Raw genomic sequence first — 23,888 nt, 5'->3', positions numbered from 1 at the left:
GCCTGTGGGGCAGGCCCGCCATCCCATCACCCCCTGAAGACACAAGGTCCCCCAGGAGCAGGGCGGGTGCTCAACAGCCCTGCTTCCCCAGGGTGCACCCCAAAGAGCAGGCAGTCGGCTGCCACGCACCCCAGCAAGGGCACCTGGGCCAGAGTGCGTCCCTGGGGGCCACGAGGACCCCCTTCCTCACCAAGCCCTGGCCACGTCCTCAGAGGCATCAGAGAAAAGCATTGTGTGGAGCTAAGGAGGGGCCGGGCTGCCCCCCGGAGCACAAAGGGCCAGCCTTCTCAAGACACTGGCTGCTGTCAGCACAGCCGCGCAGTGCCCGGCCCACCCCGGCTGGCACACACAGGGGCTCCTTCGGGCTTCGTTTCATTTCTGCTATTCCTTCTGGTGAGAGGGGAGTGGTGGGGGGCTGCACGGGCTGCACCCACGCTCCCACCACTGCTGCAGGGCTCCAGCCTCACCTGGCGCCCCCAGCCGCTGTTCCCGTTGGTCCATTCAGTCGCTGTCACCCAGGTCACCCCAGCACCCGGGGTGCCCCGCGTGTTCTCACCGCTGGCTTCAGCAGTGGAAAGCACACGGATTCCAGTTCACAGGGGCTTACTGACCACCAGTGGGCAATGATTATCCAGAAGTGATCGTTCTTAAGGGCTTCCCTGGTGGCTCAGCTGGTAAAGAATCCACCTGCAATGCAGGAGACCTGGGTTCCATCCCTGGGTTGGGAAGATCCCCTGGAGAAGGGAAAGGCTACCCACTCCAGTATTCCAGCTAGAGAATTCCATGGACTCTATAGTCCATGGGGTCCCAAAGAGTTAGACACGACTGAGCAACTTTCACTTTCACTTTCAATTGTCCTTAAAACAAGCTGCAGGCGCCAGAGAAAGGAGGGAGAGGATTCTGGGAAGAGCCACCATTTGGGGCTTTCAAGGACGCAAACTCGCGCCCAGCCTGAGGGGTCCCGTGCAAAGACCAGGAGTGAGGAGAGCTGGAGGCAGACGGGACAAGATGTGCAAAGAGTCTGAGGCAGGACTGGACTCGGATCCGTGTGCATCAAGACCACATGGGGGGCCATGAGGGGAGACCACATGGGGAGGCCACGCGGGGAGACATGAGGGGGCCACACGGAGAGGCCACGCGGGGAGACATGAGGGGGCCACACGGAGAGGCCACGCGGGGAGACATGAGGGGGCCACACGGAGAGGCCACGCGGGGAGACATGAGGGGGCCACACGGAGAGGCCACGCGGGGAGGCCACGCGGGGAGGCCACGCGGGGAGACATGAGGGGGCCACACGGAGAGGCCACGCGGGGAGACATGAGGGGGCCACACGGGGGAGGCCACGCAGGGAGACATGAGGGGGCCACACGGAGAGGCCACGCGGGGAGACATGAGGGGGCCACACGGAGAGGCCACGTGGGGAGGCCACGCGGGGAGGCCACGCGGGGAGACATGAGGGGGCCACGCGGGGAGGCCACGCGGGGAGGCCATGCGGAGAGACCACACGGGGAGACATGAGGGGCCACGCGGGGAGACATGAGGGGGCCACGCGGGGAGGCCATGCGGGGAGACATGAGGGGGCCACGCGGGGAGGCCACGCGGGGAGACATGAGGGGCCACACGGAGAGGCCACGTGGGGAGGCCACGCAGGGAGGCCACGCGGGGAGACATGAGGGGGCCACACGGAGAGACCACGAGGGGAGGCCACGCGGGGAGAGGTGTGTCTTGGGACCACTGAAGGCAGGGCTGAACCTGCCAGAACACAGAACACACCTCCTGCGACAGCTGGAGCCCAGCTCGGGGCAACCAGAGGGCAGCAATGGTCAGTGAGGGGTGCCCCAGACTTCGACCAGGTCACTCGACAGGTGGTGAGCAGACCAGATACACAGCGTTACCTGGAAACCTGCCCGCCAACAACAACCTTCCGACTCAGTGCCCCAGGGGTCCGGCCCAGGATGTCGGCAGCTGAGGCTGACGCCCGCCCACCACGGACCAGCTCGCGTCCCAGCTTTGGGCAGAGGTGGAGGTGGTGGCTGAAGATGCAGGAATCTGCTTAGTGACACCCCCAAAGCAGAACCACCGTCAGTAGGGGGCTTCAGACGGTCCCAGCCCCACCACTCCAGACAGCCGGGACACACAGGGCTGCCTGCCCGCCTGCTCCCACCCACAAGGACACTTCAGCTCAACACGCAACGCCACAGAAAATAGAAAGTCCACTGAAGCAGCTGTTGGGTGAGTGGAGACAGTCACTGAGAGATCCACTCACTGGAGGGGGTGGTGTCCTGCGACTTCAGACCCACCCCTCCTGCAGGTACTTCCCACGTAACCCGGAGCCGCCGGGGCGAGGAAGCAAGCCAGGCGTGCCAGCCGCTGTTGTTTTTGGTTCCACAGGTGATGAGAAAAAGTCAATGGCCCAGCTCCTCCGCATCCTGGACTCCGGCCACAAAGAGTGGGGGTGTCCGGGCGGGTGAGTCCAGGTCCGCGGCTGCTCTTCCAGGATAAACCAGGTCATGAGCCTCAGGCCTCTTTGACCCAAGAGCCTGGCGGGGTAGGGGGCTGACTGACCCGTTTCGCTTGAGAGCAGCTCCCCGAGTCTCCCTGCTGGACCCCGTCTGCAGAGCCCGAGCCACATGGGTGACGACGTGGGATCAGCATCCTCTCCCCAAGTGACTGGCCACCAGCTCGGTTCCCTCCATGGACCCGCCACACTCCCGGGCCTCCCCCGCCCTCCCCCGCAGACCTCACACTCCCCGGGGGTCCACAGGCAGGACCCCATCGGGCTCCCACACTGTCTGCAGGGCCGCATGCTCCAGGGTGACCGTGCAGCATGTCAGGGGCCCAGCACGGGGTGTGCCTGAGGGCGGTGCCTCCCCAGGCTGTTGTCATGGCACCAGCACCACGGGGGGCTCTGGGTCACCTGTCCCCCAAGTCCATAGCAGCCTCTGACCACAATGGGGTCTCCAGGACCCCCGCAGAGACCCAAAAGGGTGAAGGGCCCCCAGTCGTCCCCTGTGGGTGAGATGCTGCAGGAAAGCTTCACAGCTGGTTTGGGGCCACAGCTGCCCTGCACCCAGGAAAGTGACCAGTCAGCAGAGAGCACCCAGAGCAGGACGCCCAGGTCCCCCACGGCCCATCGTCCACAGCGGTGCCGATCACGGCGGCAACCACACAGGCGGGCGTGATCGCTGATGAACAAGACAGGGGTCCTCCCCATGACTCGGCGGACAGGCCCGGGGCTCTGCCGCCTGCTGCAGCGTGGACCAACCTGGGGAGGCGACGCTCAGTGGGATAAGCCCAGCGCAGGGCAGACACTGTGTGGTTCTGCTTCTACGAGGCCCCTGGAGGTGTCAGGTCCACAGAGATGATGGAATGTAGGGGATGGGGTCGGGGGCTGGGGGAGGGCCCCAGGTTAGACTTTAATGGGGACAGAGACTCAGTTTGGGAAGATGAGAACGTTCTGGAGATGGTGGTGGGAGGGCCATGTAACAGCGTGAATGTGCTCATGGCCCCAAACTGGACACCTAAAGGTTAAGACGGCAACCTTTATGGTGTGTGTACTTTACCGACTAAAAAATAAAAACCAGAACATCAGGCAAGCAGACTGACCGGCCGTGACCCATGGAGCCAGACGGCCTGGGGTGCCCCGTCCCCCAAGGCGCCCCCACCTCTGGAGGCTGGACGCGGCTGTGCCCACAGACGTCTGGTGAGGTGGGAGGGGCCCTGGGCGGGGGCAGAGCCGGGTGCAGCAGGTGCCCCCCAGGAGGCCCCAAAGCACCAGGTGCCTGGACGGCCGGGTGGGAAGGAACAGCGCTCCTGAGCCACGAAGCTGGCCGTGGAGTGCCCTTCCAAGTGGAAATGCTATGTTCCATGAATAAAACAAATTGGGAGATATTTTTATACTTAGGAGGACGGATTATAGCTCTCGGCGGTACACACGCTGCGGCTGGCACTGTCCGCATCTCCCTGGAAAACCGTAATTTAAACCGAGCTGGTGCTTCTGGCATCCGCTCACCCAGCCGCTCCCCCAGCGAACTGCTGGGCGGGGGGCTCTGGATGGCCACCCCCAAGGCCCTCCTGTTAAAGGCCAGAGTGGGACCTCCGAGGGGGGCCCGGGTCTTGGGGGCTTCAGGGTCACAATGCAGTTGACCCGGCCTCTGCTCCCCATACCCTTACAGAGGCCCCTGGAACCCTCACACGCAGCCAGTCCCTGGTCCACGGTCTCTTCCCCACCCCCGAAGGCAGGGCCAGAAGCACAGCTCCAGGCCGGGAGAAGCTGCATTTCAGACCCGGAGCAGAGATGACTGCCAGGGTTATGTCGCGTCTGGCCACTCTCTCCCCCGGGTTCCTGACGGAGCACCTCTGGTCCTCCACACACGGCCGCCCCCACGGCCCACACCACAGGCTCCCAGCCCGCCCCGAGCCCACCAGCTGCTGGAGGAGCCTCTGAGGCCAATGTAGGGACGGCCTCGCAGTCACCACCTTGCCCCATCCGGGCTGACGGCCTGAGCTGGAGGCTGCAGCCAGGAGGCGGCGTCTGCCCACGGGGCCGGAGTGTCTGGACTCTGGGAGCCGGGGGTGAGGGCTCCGTGCTAACCTCCTGGGAGGACAGAGAGTAACACGCAGCTCAGGCGTGCAGGCCCAGGTCTGCACGGAGGATGAGGGCCGGGAGGCACATTTCACGGGACCCCAACACCCTTCAGGTTCCTAGAAAGACAAGGACGGGACTCTGGGCCACGGGGCGTCCGTGCCCGCATCTTCTGGCTGGGGAGAACCCAAGCTTGGTCGTCTCAACTCTCAGGGAGCCCCATGCTCTGGGGGAGCCCCGTGGCTCTGGGGGAGCCCTGCAGGGTCTTAAAGGATGGACAGGAGTTTGCAAGGCAGAGCAGGAGTAAGAACGGGACAGGACAGCCAGAGGCTCACTGGGAGCTGCCTTCTCGGCTGTCGCCCCCACCCCCACGCACCCCGAGGGCAGGGCCGTGTCCCCAGGAGTGCATCCTCAGGGCTCTGCACGCGCCCAGCATGGGACAAGTGCTTGCTGGACATCTGTACCAGAAAACGAGGGAGAGACAGAGGGTGGAGGAGAGGAGAGGAGACGCAGAGGCCGAGGAGTGGGAGGAGCACGAAGAGCTCAGGCCCCGAGCGACCTGGGCCCGGGCGGCGTGCCCACACTGTGCGGGGGCCCCGGGCGGCCGGGTCCAAGGTGCTGCAGCCTGTCTCTCTGCGGCTGGCTCTGTGACCGGGGTCGGAGCCCAGCCTGCGGCCTCCCCCACCACCTCCCCCAGGGCCCTGGCCTCCGGCTCCTGCCTCAGTTTCCTCTGTCGGGGGAGACAGGACAGCCCCCGCCGGAGGCCCGAGCCCGGGACAGAGAAACCCGAGCCCGTGAGGCTTGCCCAGAGGCACCAACACTGCCACCCCCAGAAGCTGCGGGCCGCGGCGGCGTGGACACAGACTCGCTGCTGGGGGACGTGGAGGAAGTGCCCCCCACCCAGACGCCCGGCTGGCCGCCGCCCCAAGGATGGGCAGGCGGTGGGAGCCAGCGGGCTCCATCTCTCGGAGGCTTGGACCGGGGTGTGGGGACTGCCACCCCAGCACTGGTGTCCTGGGCCCAGGTCTGACACAGGGGCCTCGAGGACACATCCTGACTGTGCGGGACCCCGGGACAGACTCAGCCTGTGTTTGGGGGGCAGGGAGCTCCAGCCCGCATGGAGCCAGCCTTAAACAGACGCCCCAGGATCAAGTGCGCAAGCTGGACTGAATCAGGGCCACAGGCAGAACCTCAGAGGAGGCGGGCGGCTGGCAGCCCGCGTGGGGGACAGGCTCACCAAGCCGACGGGGAGGCAGGAGAGGGCGCGGGAGGGCAGACGGCAGCTCAGGCTGAGCCGCGCTCGGAGGAGCCCGCGTGGGGCCCAGGGAGGTCAGGGCTCAGCCCAGGGCCAGGTAATGGAGGAGGTGCTTCTCCAGACAGAGCCTGGGCTTCCCACACTGGAGACTGAGCAGTAAAGAGGGGACACAGAACAGAAGAGGAGGGTGTGACATCCCAGGAGGGAACGCAGCCTGGTTCCACCACAAAGGCAGAGCCACAGGGCCCCTGGGCGTCTGAAGCATGTGAGCGCCCGGGCGGCCGCGGAAGCCTGCTGGGTCGTGGGCTCCTGGCTGCAGCAGCGCTGCCTGTCGGGGCCCCGGGATGACGGTCGACTCCACAGGACCTGACGGCAGGGGCCGTGGCCGGGCTGACACCAGCCGCCCTTACCCCACTGTCTGCTCGGATGTGCCTGCAGTATCGTATACTTGAACTCTATTGCTTCTAGACTGAAAAACTGGAAACACATCACCCAGAACGACCTTCTCTAGACCTGAGAGTGGGCACGGACGGGTGCTGCCGTCCAGAGGACGCTAGGGATACTCACATCCACCTCTCCCTGGTCGATCACGTAGAAGTTGTCCCCTTCGTCCCCTGCAAGGGAAGGAAAACAGAGACGTGAAATGAGGAGGCGGGCTTTCGTCCTTCTGCTAACAGACCATCTTACGATGCTACTTCCTAGATCTCTGCCAAGCAAGGCTGGGCCTCATCCATCTTTAAAAATCTTTAAGTGAAAGCTGTGTGTACAAAGGTGGTGAACACAGTGACCTACTTCACACTCGTCGGGAAACGGTTACCACAGTCAGGCTGGCAGGGCATCCTCTCCTGACACCGCTGCCGTCTGAAGTCTACGGCCGTCAAGTCACCAGGACTCAACACAGTGCCTCAATTTTTTTAACGACAAGAAGGTCCCCTGTGGCTCAGTGGTAAAAAGAATCTGCCTGCCAATCTAGGAGAAACGCGACCTCGATCCCTGGGTCGGGAAGATCCCCTGGAGGAGCAGATGGCAGCCCACTCCAGTATTTGCCTGGATAATGCCATGGACGGAGGAGCCTGGCAAGCTGCAGTCCATGGGGTCGTAAAGAATCAGGAAGGACTGAGTGCCGAGGTTGTCAGAACGTGTTAACACACACTGACTTGTGATGTGGACTGTTATGCAGGGTCCTAGTGACCCGTCTCAAGGACAGACAATGAGAGTCAAATATATTCGTAAGTGAAGAACCAACCCTTCGCAGGGGCTCCGGCCCTGAGGAGGAGAAGCGGGTGGCGTACCTTGCTGTATGACGGTCTCCCCAGCGATGTGTGTGACGGGGAACATGGCGTCAAATATGTCGCTGCAAAAGAAAGCATGGTGTGTGGGGGCCACGGGGGCGCTGGGGGCTGCCCTGCCCTCCCACGGCTCCTGCTCCCCGGCTCGGAGGGGTTGAAGACCCCGGGGACCTGCTGGCCCTGGATGCAAGGCCCCCTGCTCTGCACGGCCTGAGGATTTACGAAGACAGGATCATTTGAGACAGACTCCACTCACAGAAGACAAAGCAGATGGGCACAGTTCCCACGAGGACACAGCAACCAGTCCTGATCCCTTTTCTACCTTTTTCCAGGGAAACACTTTCCATCTAAGGGAGTCGAGATGCTGGACACAGAAGTGGGAGGAAACCAGACTCTCTCAACTGTTCACTCGACGGGCACAGAGGCTCGAGGCTGGCGCGGGGTGTGCCCACCGGGCAGCCGGGTTTTCTGTCTCCCGAGCCTGGTGTGAAACGGACCCTCGAGCAGGACCGGGGTGCGCGGAGGCGGGGACGTCCTGTTGACCAGAGGAGCGGCCATGTCCGCCCAGGAGCCTTTACTTCCTCCGGACAGCAACCAGGTGCTCAGACCAGGGTCCAGACACTGAAATCCAACCACCAGCCACCATCCCTGGGGGGCTCACCCACCCCGGGCACACGTCCCCCGGAAGAGAAGCATGACGCTGGGCCCCCTGGGCAGGGGGTTCTCAAGGGTCTGGGAAATGGGTCAGTGGAGGAGCCCCCAGGAAACACACACAGAGCCAGGGACCCAACCTGCCTGCGCCCGCCCGGTCCCCGAGCCCAGGAAATATAAACACGTCTGAAAGCCTTTGCTTTCGTCTATTTAAACGCTTCTTCATCTCCCTGGAAGAGGAGGAGGGAGGAGCAGGTGAGGGAGGGTGGGGCGCGGGAGCCCCCAGACCGACCCGCGCGGACGCCTTCCTCTGCTTGGCTGAGTCCCGCTTCTGCCTGCAGGCACACCTCAGCTCCCTGAGCCCCACCCTCCCCGACACTGTCAGTGGGAATGCAGATTGGTGCAGCCACTAGGAGAACAGTATGGAGGTTCCCGGAAAAGAATAAAAATAGAGCTGCCATATGATCCTGCAATCTTACTCCTGGGAGCGGGACCAGAGAAAATTCTGATTCAGAACAACACGTGCGCCCCAACACTCGCAGCGACACTGTTTACAACAGCCAAGACGTGGAAGCAACCTAAGTGCCCACCAACAGAGGGACGGATGAGGACGACGCGGTGTGTTTATACGACGCAATGCTGTTGTTGCTTTTGTTGCTCCGTTGCTCAGTCGTGTCCCACTCTCTGTGACCCCACAGACTGCAGCACGCCAGGCTTCCCTGTCCTTCACCATCTCCCAGAGCTTGCTCAAACTCGTGTCCATTGAGTCGGTGATGCCATCCAGCCATCTCATCCTCTGTTGTCCCCTTCTCCTCCTGCCTTCAATCTTTCCCAGCATCAGGGTCTTTTCAACCCGGGAGTATTACTCAGCCATAAAAAAGAATGCAAGAATGCCATTTGCCACAACATGGATGTATTTGGAGAGCTTTAGGCTAAGTCAGGTAAAAAAATACCATATAATCTTACTTATATATGGAACCTAGAAAATACAACACACTAGTGAATATAATGAGAAAACAGCAGACTCAAAGATAGAGAGCTAGTGGTTACCAATGGGAAGGGGGGACAATGTAGGGGGAGAGAAGTAAGAGGTACAAACTACTATGCAAAAAATAAATAAGCTACAAGGATGCATCGCACAACACAGGGAATACTGCCAGTATTTTGTAGTAATTACAAATGGAATATCACCTTTAAAAACCACAAATCACTATGCTGCACACCTGGAACACATAATATTGCAAATCAACTAGACCTCAATTAAAAAACAGCACTGAGGGATCCCAACTCAGTACATTTCTGGGGAAAAAAATCATGCAAACGGAGCTGTTCCATCTTGGGCTTGTTATTCTCAGCCCAAAAGTAGTTTAAATGCTCATCACAGCTAATTCCAACAGCACACGCATTTTGGTTTTTGTTTATTTTAAATCTAAACCCCACTGCCCAAGTGCCATTTTAAAACAAGGCTAATTCTTGACTTGCAAGTAAATGTTTACAGCACATCCTGCCAGTAAGTTACTTGTTTTGACCTTGGAAACCAGACGTCCGAAGCCACCACAGTCAAGCCAGAGGCCAAGGCCGCCGAGCGAGGTGCCTGGGAAAACAATCCTGAGGCTAGGAGGGAAGGAGCCGGCCAGGGCAGGGGGGGGCCTCGGCCCTGAGATGCCCCCGGCCCTGGGGTGGGCGCTGGGCATGCCTGGTCCCGGCGCCCGGAGCATCCACCCCGGGAGGGCCGCACCGCGCTGCCACCTCCCGGGCCGTGAAGGGCTTCCTGCCACCTGCTGTCCCCATCCTGGCGGAAGCCAGACCCTGGCCCTGCGGCCCTGGGGGTGTGAGCAGGTTGCCATGGAAACCAGGCCTTCTCTGGAGGGCCACCTCTGCAGATTAGGAACGTTCTCTCTGAGGGTCAGAGAACCCCCCCCCCCCCACTCCTGGGGTGAAATATCAGCCAAGTCCTTCCAGCCTCTGTGATTCGGCTTCAAACCTGCTCTCAGGACGGCTGGCCTCCCAGATTGGACCACATGGAGCTGGGGGCCTGGCGTGGCCCCAAACCCCAGGGCCCAGCAGAAGGGAGCTGCTGTGGCTCAGACCAGCCTGGGCGGCGCCGTGGCCCCCGCTGCTTCCGACGGTCACGCCAGCACCGCTGGGAGCCATCCGCGTCTTAAACCCCAGATGCAGGTTTGTGGCCCTGAGTTCACAGCAGTGGGGATCGCTCTCATTAAAGAGTCTCCCTTTCTCCCTTCTTCCCTGAGGTCTGCCGCTTGTACTCAGATTTGAGAGGGGGCTCCCCTGACGGCTCAGTTGGTAAAGAATCCGCCTGCCAATGCAGGAGACGTGGGTTTGATCCCTGGGTTGGGAAGATCCCCTGGAGAGGGGAATGGCAGCCCACCCCAGTATTCTTGCCTGGAGAATGCGATGGACAGAGGACCCTGGTGGGCTACAGTCCATGGGGTCGCAGGGTCAGACACGACTGAGCGACTAGACCACCCCCACCTTCCATTGTACATTTTCTCTTACAACATGGAATCCTGAGGTGTGTGCGCCTTAAACCCCAGGCGGCACCATGCCACAGAACCCATCCTGTTTCATCCGTGTTTTTCAGGAGCATGTCTGGCTGCTTCTCACTGTACCCTCACACGGCAGAGAGAGAGGCTCTCTGGTGTCTTCTTTAAAGAATATATATATTTACTTACTCGCTGCGCCAGGTCTTATTTGGATCTTTAGTTGCAGGACATGGTGTTTAGTTTCCTGACCAGGGACTGAGCCCAAGCCCCTGAATTGAGAGGGTGGAGTCTCAGTCTCTGGACCACAGGGGAGCCCCCTCGTGTCTTCTTATAAGGGCATTAATCCCATCATTGGGGTCCCACCTCACCTAAGTCCCACCCCCTCCCAAATGCCTCCACGGAGGTAGTTAGGGCTTCAGCAGGTGACTCTGGGGCACATAGTTGGGTCCAGAGCATCCTCTGCCAAATACTACCGTGAAGACACTCAGACCTTCTGTCCACGGGAAGGGGGTCCGGCTTGTCTTCCCCGAGGGTCAGCCTATGTGCCCAACATCCACTGGTGGCTCCATCCGGGCTTTACACTTACAGGGCACGCACACCGTGTGTCTGTTACGGCCTGTGGGCGTGTCCCTCCAAACTCATTTGAAATTCGTACAATGAGCGGGGCAGCTTTCTCATTCTCTATCTTCTGAAGTCACTTGAAAAAGGATGGATGGTTTGCTAAAGTTTTGACAGAATTCATCCATAAAACCTCCGGGACCTGTGCCTCTTTGAGAAGGGAAGTCACCACTGAAATTTCTGAGTGCTCTATTGATTGTTCATGGGTCAATGGTGGCCCTATTTTCAAAGTTAGTTCCCAATATTTAAAAATTGAGAGATCTATAAATATCATAAATTTTGGGTTTTCTTTGTGTTAGGTAGTTACAATAGGGAAAAGGAGTCCAAAATGGCGGTGGCTAAAAGACAAGGAAGGGAAAAGCCCGAAAAAATAGAACAAAAGAAGGTCAAACGAAGGTCCAAGGACCAGAGTGAGGACTTCAGGTAGAACAGCACTCCTGACTAAGCGCAATTTGCATAGGGCAGGCCCCGGGGGAAGAAAAAAACATATAAAAAGAGAAGCCAAAAGTCTCTCTTTCCCCCTCTCTCCCCTCTCTCCCCCCTCCCCCCTCCCTCCCCCCTCCCCCTCTCTCCCACGTGCTGGGGCGCTCTTCTCTTTGCATCTTTGGATCAACGTGCCCTCACGCCTCAAAGATGGATAGGCCTGCTATCTTCTAAATAAAATAGAACTGTAACACGGAGCTGTAACACTGATTTGTCTAAGAGCTGTAACACGGTCCGTCCGAGACCCGAGAGCTGTGACCCGCCGAGGGGGCTTTAATGTCCGTCACTCCAAGTCTTTGTTGTGACGAGACAGAACCGTGGAGCATACACTCGCCAGACATTTGGATGGAAAAAAAAACAGGAATATCTAGCAACACGGGGCCTCTGTTCTCATGGAGCAAGCACTCCCCAGCTGGCGGGGGCACAGGTCTGTGTCTGCACGCCCCCCTGCCCGAGGGTTCCTCACGCAGAGGGGGCGACGGCTGTGCGTGCAGCCTCCACGGGGGGGCGGGGGGTCGTCCCTGCGACGAGTGCTCCTTCAATGGCGACCAAGGAACCTGCGGCCGCCCTGAACGCGCCTGAAGGGACCCCGGGCCTGCGAGTCCAAGGAGCCAGCCCGCGGGCGTCGGGCACCGCCCCGGGCACCCAAGATGGCGACAGCCCTGTCCGTCCTGACCGGGAGCCACCGTGGCGGTTCCTGCGGGCTCCGAACTCTGCGCACACGGGGGCTCCTTCGCCCAGCCCCAGGAAGGACGCCAGCGGCGTGCTCTGCGCCCCGGAGCTCGGGCAGTCTCGTGATCCGGTTATGACTGTCTTACTCCCTTTTATTGGCTGACATTTCTGATACACTGATGAACCGCTGCTGCAGGTGGCCTGACAGGTAAACACCCCCCACCCCCACCCCTGCAAAGAAACCTGCAAAGAAACAGGTCGGACCAGTTCTCCGGAGCGAGGCCACAGCAGTGCACCCAGACCGAGGGAGGCGCCCACAGCCAATGGGAGCCACGCCTGCCCCCTTCCAAGGAAGACAGGCGGGTGGGGTGGCGAGAACCCCTGCACCCCACCCCCGAACCCCAACAATCTGCCTTTCCTCCAGCATTCTGTAAACATGGCGAGGGGGAGGGGCAATTCTTGTGACTTTGAGTAAAAGTGCTGTGACAGGGACCACGGGACCACCTCCAGTCCTAATGGGGAGAAACCTGCATTAGCAGTTCCAACAGTTCTGTGTCTTTATTTCTTTAAATGCTTTATTCTGAAAAACGTCCAGCTTTCTGAAGCACGGGGGTGAGGGGTGTCAGAACCAAGATGTGTGTTCCTGCCCCCCGCTGGTGAGGTCACAAGAGCAACACAGAACGGGGCACAGACGCTCCTGCCACGGGCATGCACAGGACGCACACATGCTGGGACAAGGACCAGGGCGACTCAAATTTAAAAAGTCTCCACGGATGCAGAAAGCGCGTTCGAGGCATAGAGTGTTTTTTCCGAGGTCGAAATGATGCCAGAAAGGGGAGGAGCACACCTGACCTGGAAGCCGCGGCGCAGCTGCCCTGGGCCCACAGTCAGCGTTACTCACGTTCCAGGAGCCGGCCGGGGCCGCAGGCAGAGCCCTGGGCACCAGCACCGCAGGGCGCCCTGCTTTCTGCCGCCCGTCGCGGCCCCGGGGACAGGGGGGCTCTCGTCCGCTGGAGCCAGCACCCTGACAGGGTGCCTGGCTTGTGTTTAAGCTTTTCCACTGTTTGGGTGAAACTGACTGCAAGTTTCCAAATAATTCTCTCTAAGCAGCAATAACTCAGGCGTAGCTGCTCATGGCGTGGATGCAGGGCTCCTGCTCCCTGCTGGAGCACTGAGCACGGTGTTTATGAAACCCCGGGAGCCTCCGCCTCGGGGGACCAGAGCCACCGCGTTGTGGCTGCCTCCTCAGCCACAATGCCGGGCACTTCAGAGACGCACAGGGACGCGTGACTCCATGGGGAGCACATTCAGAGCCCTGGGAGGACCAGGTGAGTCCTGCTGCACCTGGGCACACCTGCACAAATTAATGCATGCGAACCACACCCAACCTGCCCTCAGACCACAGTGGAATTAAGCTAGAAATGAATAACAGAAAAGTAACTTCTAATCCCTAAGTACCGGAGACTAAACAACACACGTCTAAATAACACATGGTTAAAAGAAGAAGGTTTCAGAGAAATTGAAAACGTGTTTAAATGAAAGGGCAACTTAACAAAATTTGTGGGAGGCAGCAAGAGTAGCGCTTGGAGGGGAACGTGCCGCGTTGAAAGCGCACGTCTAAAAGGGGGAAAGACTTAAGGAAACTGTTAATAGAAAAAGAACACTCAGTTAACCCCAAAGCAGGCAAAAGAAAAGAAATAATAAAAATTGGAGGAAAATTTAAAACAAGAAATTAACAGAGAAATCAATGAAACCAAAGCTGGTTCTTTAGAAAGATTAATAAAGACCTATAAACCCCTAGCCATGGTAAGCAAAAAAGGTGAGGTTGGGGTGGGGAGGAGAGATTGAGAGAGAGAATACACGGATAGCCAACGTCACAAACCAGAGAGAAGGTATCACCCCTACAGACCCCATGGACTGAAAAGGATCATGAAGGGAGGCTACGAACAACTGTGTGTCCATAAATCTGACAACTTAGAGGAAAGAGACCAGTTCTTTGAAAGACACAACCTGCCAAAACACACCCAAAGAAACAGACAACATAACATAACCTATGAAAGAAATTGAATCAAGAAATACTCAACTATCCAGACAGAAAGCAGTAGGCCCAGACGGATTCACTAGTGAATTCCACCAAAGCTTTAAGTTAGAAAATATGCCAATTCTCTACAATCTCTTCCAGACACAGAAGCAGAGGGAACACTTTCTAACTCATTCTGTGAGGCCAGAATTACTCTCATACCAAAACCAGACAAAGGTGCTACAAGAAAGAAAAATTACAGGCCATTAACTCATGAACACAGATGTAAAAATGCTCAGCAAAACACAGGCAAACCAAACCCAACCCTGTATTAAAAGATTCACACACACAGATAAGTGGGCTTCACTCCAGGCATGCAAGGCGGGCTTAGTATTCAAAAATCAAACATAACGCATCACATCCCAGGAGTAAAGACAAAAAATCATATCAAGACATGCATAAAGGGAACACTGACTGCAACGAAGCCCCGTCCCCAATGAGACCCTGTGTGAATGCTGACCACAGTGAAGCCCCGTCCCAGTGACCCCGCCCCGCACAGGCCTCGTCCAAGGTCGGGCATGGAACACGGGGTCCTGGCTCCCCCCTCCTTCCTCCTCACCTCCCAAGACAGGAAACGTTTTCCAGGATAAGCGGCATCTTGCTTATTTACACACAGCATGCCCGGGGATCAATCACGAGACCCAGGCGGCCCATGCAATCACAGCCTGCAGACCAGCTCCAAGCGTGTGTGCGGGGGAGGCCACGGCGGCCCACTGGCTCCGGGACAACCCCCCACCCCCAGGCCTCGGGGGCAGGGGACGTGTGTCCTTTCCATGGCTGCTGAACTGGTCAGGGGCGGCTTCAAAGGGCCAGACGCAGGCCTGCAGCAGGCACCGCGGACGCCGCCAACCAGGCTGGGCTTGGGGCAGTGGGGCAGGAAGAGGGCGGGTAAAGCTAGCAACCACAGGTGAGCAGCCTGCAGGGCTGGGGGCCGGAGGGCTGGAGGGCAGAGAACCCAGCCGGCCACGGCACCAGTGGATACCCAAGACTGCACCACGCCCAACAGCCACAAAAGCACGGGCCTGCGCTTCGTTGGGGTGCCCTCCACACACGTCCCGGGGCCCAGCACAGAAACTGAAAGGGCAGGGAGGCTCTGTCACCAACGGGGACGATCCCTCGGACAACTGCAGAGAGAAAGTCACTCGTGGGACAGAGCACGTGGGACCCACGTGCCAGGCAGAGGGTGGAGCCCCAGAGCGGCCTCATCAGGCAGCAGCCCGCCCCCACCAGAGACCCGGCCAGCACACACCCTGCCGCCCAGGACGTCATCACAAACCACTGACTGAACAGGCCAGCGCAGCAGACGCACCTGGAGCCCTGCGTTTGCAAATATCCCCCTCTGCTCTCCTTCCGGGTGCCGCTCGAGACCCCGTCCCCGCGTGGGCAGCATCAGCCCCACACACACACGGGCAGCAGACAAGGCCTCTCGCGGAAGCCTGGCCCAACGGCTACCCCCCATCCCACACCCAGACCCCCGGAAAGGCCATTTCCATGTCCCGGCTCAAGTCCATCGCAGCCACCTGAGTCCACCCTCACCAACAGCCCCGGGTCCCCGGTGGCCCTGGGATCCAAGGGCTAGGAGGTCAAGGTGAAGCCACCTCGGTCCACGGGAGGTCAGGCTAAGGACACACCAGCCCCTTCCCTGCAGGATCTCACTGTGTCCGCCTGTATCTGCTTTTCTCCCACGAGGTGATAAGGCCCAGGGCATGGCCACATCACACCAGCCCTCCTGCAAAAGTGCCGGGGCTGGGCTTGCCTGCCTCCCGGCACGGCAGCCACACCTCAACACGCTCAGTGGTGCCGTGAGGACCGGGGCCGTCAGGGGGGCCACAGCCACCCCGTCAGGCCTGGGAGCCACAGGCCTCAGCCCTAGATCTCAGCCTAGGCCCCGTGGGCCGGCCCGGGCGCGGGACTGGGCTTGGCACAACGTTCAGTCCCACCGAGATGCCCACCCGCCTCAGGCCTGGCCAGCGGCTTCCTCCTCCACGAAATGTGCCAAGTTGCAACCAAGGAGACGATGTAAAGAGATTTATCTACCCCACCCCCACCTACTGACCCAGATCTGGGATGGCCCCAGAGACCCAGAGCTGTCGAGACCCTCTGAAAAGTGCCACGGCGTGAGCTCCAGGACATACATCAGATGGAAAAGGTGTGTGTGTAAGGAGGGGGGAGGGCGTGAACCTGCCCGTGGGCTGACTCACTCACTCGCCTGCTGCTCCAGCCACGGGCAAATCCGCTAGCAGAGAGCCCCCACGACCACAGGAAGGACGCTGAGTGTCCGGCGGGGACACGGGGTAAGTGAGGCTCCGGGACACACCGTGCTGGTGGCGATGACCTTGAAACCATAAACTATGTTAATATTTCACACAGTTCTAAAAACAAGCCTGAGATTTGAAAAATAATACTTACAAATGGAAGGGAAAAGCAAAAACAGGAACTGAAATGTGTACCCATCAGCTCCCAAACAGACAGCATCAGCTCCCAAACTGCAGGCACCTCAGGGCAAAATGAGCCAGAATTAAATCTTCAATGCTTCTGCTGACCATACTGGCTGTTATTCGAAGGTCAGGTGTGTGCATGTGTGTGCGCCCCTGTGGTGAAATGAAGGAAAGAATTCTTTTGCTGGTGTCATGGACAGCTGAGATATTCAGCATGTGGGAAAAGAGATAAAGACAAAATTAATCACATTACTTTAAAAGGAAGGAAGGAAGGAAGCCAATCTTTAGCCCTGAATTGAAACTGGAAGAATCAATATGAACACATGAAATATTTTATTTTGAAAACAGTCCTGATTCTGTCTGCAGAAAAAGCCCAGCAACAAGGACAGAGCAAAGCAGAGACTCCCCCCCAGAACGCGGTCTCTAAACACAGCCTCCCACCAAGAGGAAGAAAACATACGAGACGAGCCGGCCACCTGTTGAAGTACCAGAAAGCAAGGAAAATGACAAAAGCAACGCGGTCACGCCAGAGGACGCAGGAGTTTCATGAAGAGGGTCCAGCGGCCACAGAATGGCCGTTTGGGTGCCAGTCGGATAAAAACTGCAGTGGACGAAACATCTACGTGGACTCAAGTCGGGGGCCTGGGGGAGGGATGATGAGCAGGACAGACATGGGCTCGGGGAGACCACAAGTGACGAGGGTCTGTAAGGGGCAGGGCTCGAGGCATGCCACTGACCCAGCCCGGGGTCTGGCCGTCCACACCCCGCCCCATCACAGCCACGGACCTGCAGATGTGCTGGGTTCCGTGTTCTGTATTCCCCATGGTTCATGGTCAGAGATCGTGTGCTGGGTTCCACAGCCCGTGGTTCTTCCTAAGCTGTGCTGAGACCCAAACTTGCTGTCTTTCCTGATCAGACAGATGCCACATGGCGGGCTGGGCCTGGGCACTGCGAGGCCCATCCTCCTACGCGGGCTTTGTTCACAAGCCCCTGTGGCCTCCAGCTGGCTGCAGGCAAGGAGACAGCCCGAGGCAGGCGCCCCGGGGCAGGGACAGGACACCCCAGCCACTCCCAGGCCCCAGGCTCTCCTCGCCCTCCCCTCAGAAGGTGGCCACACCAGAGTCACCCCACTCAAAGCCCCACCACTCCCACCCACGCCCTGGCCTCCCTCCACGGCTGTCAGCGCAGGGCCTGCAGAGCGGCTGGCCTCTGGCCTCTACCTCCCACTCCAAAGGCCCCTCCTCCCTGACATTCTCACGCCCGCCACAGAGGTCACAGTCCACAGAGGCCACGGTCCATGCAGGTGACAGTCCACGGAGGCGGCGGTTCACAGAGGCCACGGTCCACTTAGGCCACCATCCACGGAGGCTTCAGTCCACAGAGGCCGCAGTCCACGGATGCGACGGTCCACGGAGGCCACGGTCCACTGAGGCCACTGTCCATGGATGCCACGATCCACGGAGGCTTCAGTCCACAGAGGCCGCAGTCCACGGAGGCGGCGGTTCACAGAGGCCACTGTCCATGGATGCCACGATCCACGGAGGCTTCAGTCCACAGAGGCCGCAGTCCACGGATGTGATGGTCCACTGAGGCCACTGTCCATGGAGGCTTCAGTCCACAGAGGCCGCAGTCCACGGATGCGACAGTCCACGGATGTGACGGTCCACGGAGGCCATGGTCCATGGAGGTGACAGTCCACAGAGGCGGCGGTTCATGGAGGCCACAGTCCACTGAGGCCACTGTCCACGGAGGCTTCAGTCCACAGAGGCCGCAGTCCACGGATGTGACGCTCCACGGAGGCCACTGTCCATGGAGGCCACGGTCCACTGAGGCCACAGTCCACGGATGTGACAGTCCACGGAGGCCACGGTCCATGGAGGTGACAGTCCACGGAGGTGGCGGTTCGCGGAGGCCACGGTCCACTGAGGCCACCGTCCATGGAGGCTTCGGCCCACAGAGGCCGCAGTCCACGGATGCGACAGTACACGGATGCGACGGTCCACGGAGGCCATGGTCCATGGAGGTGACAGTCCACAGAGGCGGCGGTTCACAGAGGCCACGGTCCACTGAGGCCACTGTCCACGGAGGCTTCAGTCCACAGAGGCCGCAGTCCACGGATGCGACGGTCCACGGAGGCCACTGTCCATGGAGGCCACGGTCCACGGAGGCCACAGTCCACGGATGTGACAGTCCACGGATGCAACGGTCCATGGAGGCCACAGTCCATGGATGTGACGGTCCACTGAGGCCACCGTCCATGGAGGCTTCAGTCCACAGAGGCCGCAGTCCACGGATGTGACGGTCCACAGAGGCAACGGACCACAGAGGCGACAGTCCACAGAAGCCACAGTGCACAGAGGCACTGGGCCAGATATGTGTGGACAAACCAGGGACCCAAGAGGGGCCACCACACTGAGGACCTGACTAGTGGCGAACACAGATCAGCTGCCCCCTGGAGCCCCAACCCCATGGGCTGCTCCCTGGGGTGCTGGGACCCCCTGGGACCCTGTCCTATGAACAGCTTCAGAGAAACAGCCTCTCCTCCCACACCGTGATGGCTACAGGGGGCCCTGGGAGCAGGTGGACAGAGGGAAGAGCAGAGACACGGGATCCTCAGTCTTCTGGGGCACAGTGCAGCGAGGCGGAAGGCGGATGGGCCTGGGAGCCAGGCAGAGAGTCCACCTCGCGGCTCTGACCTGCCAAGGGCCTGACCGGCCAACCGCTGAGCCTCATCCCATCACCTGCGAAAGGGGCGACAGACAGACATGGAGGTGCCAGCACCGCACCTGGCAGGCGGCACAGCCCCGCCGGCCCTGAGCGCCGCGTCCAGCCACGGGCGGCGCCACGCTTACCAAGGCCCAGGCTCCTCCAGGGGGCTGGGGGTCTGCGGCCAGCCCAACCCAGGTGGCCTGTCCCAGGGCACCCCCACCCCACCTGCAGCGGGCCCTCAGCCCAACCGACACCTGCCCTCGCAGACGGCTGGAGCACAGTGACCCCAAGTGGCTGGCCCTGCCCATGGAGACGGCCGTGCAGCGGTCAGCACCTCCCATAGGGGGCATCTCGGAGGCCGGCCAGGGTGCCGGTGGTGTTGCCATGCAGACCCCCCAGGACCCCACCCAGCCCCTGAGCCCTGGGGGCCACCAATCGGCCCTCCACTTCCGTAATTCTGCCACTGTGAGAATGTCACCTAAATGGTGTCCCACAGGATGGAAGCTCGAGGGCCAGGCTCGCCTCTCAGCAAGCTCCCTGGAGGCTCACCCCGCCCACCGTGTGTGTGAGCAGCTCGTCCCCTTTTTTGGCCGGCCGCTATCCCACGGCACGGCGCCCAAGCTTATTTATCCACTCACCCGCTGAGGGATACCTGGGTTGTTTCCAGTTTCAGGCTTTTACAAAGAAAGCTGCTATGACAAGTTAATGTACAGGTTTTCACGTGAACGTAATTTTCCATTTCTCTGGGATAAATGCCCAAGAGTGCAGTTGCCGGGTCACACGGCAGTTACATGTTTAGTTTTCTAAGAACCTACTCAAATGTTTTCCAGGCCGTTACGGCTGCCATTCCCAGTGGCAATGGACGAGGGCCTGGCTCCTCCACCTCCGCACAGGCAGGTTTTACTCTGGCCATCCCGATGGGCCTGAAGTGACAGCCCCCTTGGGTTTGCTCTGCATTTCTCTGCTGCCCGAGGGGCCGGGCATCTCCCAGGGTTCGTTCTCCATCCCAGGGTCCTCTGTGGTCGAGCGTCTCTTCAATACTCTGTCCAGTTTCTAACTGGACTCCTGGTTTTCGTGTTGTTGAATTGACAGAGATCTTCACGTGTTCTAGATGCCAGTCCTCGTTCAGACGTGAGTCAGCAGCTTGTCCTTCATCCCACGTGCCTCATGCTGCTCCTCCGGAGGAGAAGGTCCCTGGAGACAGTGTATCCATCGACCCTGCATCGCGGGCAGCCCCCGAGTGCACATGGGCCCCGAGCAGACAGAGGATAAAAGCCTTGGGGTTATTATCTCCAGAAAGCCCTGAGTTCCTTGGCGCGGCCCACTTTCACTTAAACTTCACTCCTACGCCAGATAAAGAGCCCCATGTGCTTAGCCATGAAGGAACTCTTCCCCTAACGAGTCCCAGAGGCACCAGCAGAGGTTGGAGAACGCGGCTCACATAACAAAGACCATCTGGAGCTCTCGTCCTGCTCCGGGGGGGGGCACACGCCGAGCTATGACCAACAGGCTGTCTCCCGGGGCTGAGGACCAGCAAGCCCCGGCCTGAAGCCCAGAGTCCTCCGTGCCCCTCCGCCGCGAGGCTGTGTCCAGGGGCAGGACCCCCAGCCCCTCCTGGCCGGCCCCGCCCTGCCGCCTGCCCCCGCTGCCCACCGGAGCCCCCCGGGCCTCAACAGCCAGTCCACACCGCTGGGAATCCGGTCTTCTTCGCGAGAGCATGGGAAAGGATGAACACTGCAGGATCCGTTTGCCGAGAGAAGTATGAGACTCCTACTGAGAACTGCAGGGGCCTGCCGAGAAGGTGCAGATCCGGAGAGACAGAGACACTCTCCTGTCCGTCACTGAGAAGCCTTGATGCTGACAAGATGCCAGTTCTGTGTCAAATCCATCTACAAATGCAATGTGGGCTTTCAAAATAGAAAGTTATCTAAAATTCATACAGAAGCGCAAAGGCCCTAAAATAGCCCAGACGATTCTGCAAAAGAAGAATGAAGTGAGAGGATTTACATGACCTGATTTCCAAGCTCACTGTGGAGCCACGCCCGTCAAGACTGTGGGGCTGGTGTGATGACACGGCACACAGATCTGTGGGACAGAACCCAGAGCCCAGAAATGAGCCCTCACCCTGACGGCCAGCTGATTATCAACGAGGCACCAAGACGCGTCCATGAGGAAGTAACAGTCTCTTCGGCGAGTGGCGCTGGACAGTTGGACATCCACATAACCACCCAGCCTCAGAACCTGACCTCACGGCACACACGCTAACTCAGAGTGGTCCACAGACCTGAACGAGAGAGCTAAAAAGACAAAACCTTTAGAAAAAAACATGTCTTTGTAAATGAGCATTAGGCAAAGTTCTTAGATTGAAAACAACAGCATGATTCTTGAAAGAAAAAATAGATAAACTGGACTTTAAAAGACTTGTTGGGCTTCCCTGGTGGCCCAGGGGTAAAGACTCCGCCTGCCAATGCAGGGGACATGGATTCCATCCCTGATCCAGGAAGATCCCACAGAGTGCGGAGCAACCCAGCCTGTGAGCCTGTGCTCTGGAGCCCAAGAAGCACCGGTGCTGAGGCCACTGGCCGCGACTACTGAAGCCCCAGCACCCGACAACTCATGCTCCACAAAGGGAGGAACCACCGCAGTGAGAAGCCCAAACGACAGAAGCAGAGAGGGCCCCGCTCTCCACAGCTGGAGAGGGGCCTGTGCAGGAATCTACCCAAGATAGGTGGACATCTGCTTGCACACAGATGTGCATACGCGTGTTCACAGGCCCGGGAGCCGCTGCCCGACTCCAGCAGCCCTGGGCGGCCGTCATGCAGCACAACTGGCCTCAGGTGGGCCGACTGGGGGGGCAGGCGGGGGGTGGACCAGGGCACAGAGATGCTCAACCGGACTGAGATGACCGCTCTGGAGTCCAGGACAGCCCTGATCTGACAAGCAAGCTCTGCGTCCTGCTCCCACCGCCAGTCCAGGCTCTGGACTCGCCCGCCCCAGGTATGCACCAGGCCACCTGTGAGCAGACACACGTCTGGGGAAGGGCAGAAGGGCCAGCGGAGCTCGGGTTCACGCCGGACAGACGAGGCTGGGGCCAGAGGCCTGGCCGAGGAACCTTCATCACGAGCCCAGCTCGCAGGGATGTGAAAGCAACAGTTCTAGTGCTTCCGGACAGATGAGGGGAGAAAATGACCTTGGGGTGAAGGGCCGCCCCGGCCTCCTGAGAGCTCCCCCCAGACACCCAGCAGGCCAGGCCAGTTAAGCCCGCGAGGCCGGATCCCACCTGCCCACCAGCACCTGTGCCCTCCACACCAGCCCGGAGCCTGCAGGCTCCCACTCCGTCTCCCGCTCCATCTCCCACCCCGCCCAGCCAATCAGCCCAGCTGGTCCACCCGGGGCTGGCACCGATGTGCCCACCGTGCCCTCCAGAAGCCGTCCACCATCCTCCCCAGCAGCCTACCTGACCGGCCTCCCCGGCAGCCCCAACCTCGCCCCCTAACGATAATGTCCTTTAATGCGGCCACACACACTGTCCTTAAACATCTGAAACATTTCATTAAATGTCTACACGGGGAAGAATTTCTGGCCTACTGTAATGGCTGAAACTGCTGTGTCAGTCTTTTAAGCACAGACCATGGAATAAAAATCCACAGCTTCAAGTGTGCTGTCTTGTCTGGGCCCAGGGACGCCCACTCTGCTGTGAGAGCCAATTTCTAGCTGCATCTGGGAAGAGACCAGTGTTTGAGTTCAGAGGGCGTGAGGACAGCCCTGCCCAGGGAGGGCGGCACCGCCCCTCGAGGGCCCAGTCGGGGAGAAACGCAGGTGATCGGAGACCTGCACACTCCGCCTGAGCTGAACATCCACCCTCCCGCCCTCGGACCCCTGCCTCCGGCTCTCGAGCCTTTGGACTGGCTCCCTGCACGTCCACTGGCGGACAACGGCACACGGGGTGCCCCAGTCTCCACGACCCCAAGAGCCCCCGGCGTTAAACGTCCTCAGATGTGTCTGTGTCCTCTGGGTCCTGGGTCTCTCGGGAGCCTGGTGCTCCACAGGACTGCACCCCGCCCCCAGCTCTTTAAACAAGAAACACGGGCGTAAAAAGCCTCTTGGCTGGGAATGCGGCACTGTTACTGCTCTCCTTGAATGGACATTTCTACTCTTTTCCCTAGAACTCACCTTAGTGTAAAAACATCTACATTTAAATATGCTTCGTCAACTTCCCTGACATGCCGCTCTGTGAGAAACATGTGACTAGAAGACATGAAGTATTAAAATCCTCCTTCAAGATTGAGGTTTTTTTAAAATTATTGGCACGGAGCTGGTTAAAAATAAATACATTAGATTCTGATAAATATTACACTGAAAAGGTAAAACTCTTTCGGAAACACAGCATTTAGAATATTGGGACGACGCTGGTTCACAGTGCCTCATTAAAAGCAACCTCCTTGTCCCGATGTTCGGTGGCCCAAGGCCCCGGGAGGCAGTGCAGTCAAGGGAAAGCCGGGGTGAGAGCTAGGCATCCCCAGCCCCCCAATGACAGAGGCTGACCTTGAGGAGGACGGGGAGAGGCTGGCCCCCCTGCAGGTCGGTCCCAGAGCTCGAAGCCA

General features: G+C 59.4%; 1 protein-coding gene across 2 annotated transcripts in view; it reads right to left on the bottom strand.

Annotated features, from left to right (window-relative positions):
* PRKAR1B (protein kinase cAMP-dependent type I regulatory subunit beta) overlaps positions 1 to 23,888 on the bottom strand; it is a 69,890-nt gene that overhangs the window by 24,152 nt on the left and 21,850 nt on the right. For both annotated transcript variants that reach the window (XM_070460644.1, XM_070460645.1), the window contains 2 exons: positions 7,133 to 7,194; positions 6,408 to 6,454 (listed from right to left, as the gene is read on the bottom strand). In XM_070460644.1, the coding sequence (XP_070316745.1) occupies positions 6,408 to 6,454; positions 7,133 to 7,194 (109 nt within the window). The remainder of the gene's footprint in view (positions 1 to 6,407; positions 6,455 to 7,132; positions 7,195 to 23,888) is intronic.

Source organism: Odocoileus virginianus, chromosome 33 (assembly GCF_023699985.2).
Source record: "Odocoileus virginianus isolate 20LAN1187 ecotype Illinois chromosome 33, Ovbor_1.2, whole genome shotgun sequence".
NCBI lineage: Eukaryota > Metazoa > Chordata > Mammalia > Artiodactyla > Cervidae > Odocoileus > Odocoileus virginianus.
The sequence above is the reverse complement of the archived record's forward strand: the minus strand, read 5'-3'. Positions and strand labels throughout refer to the sequence as shown.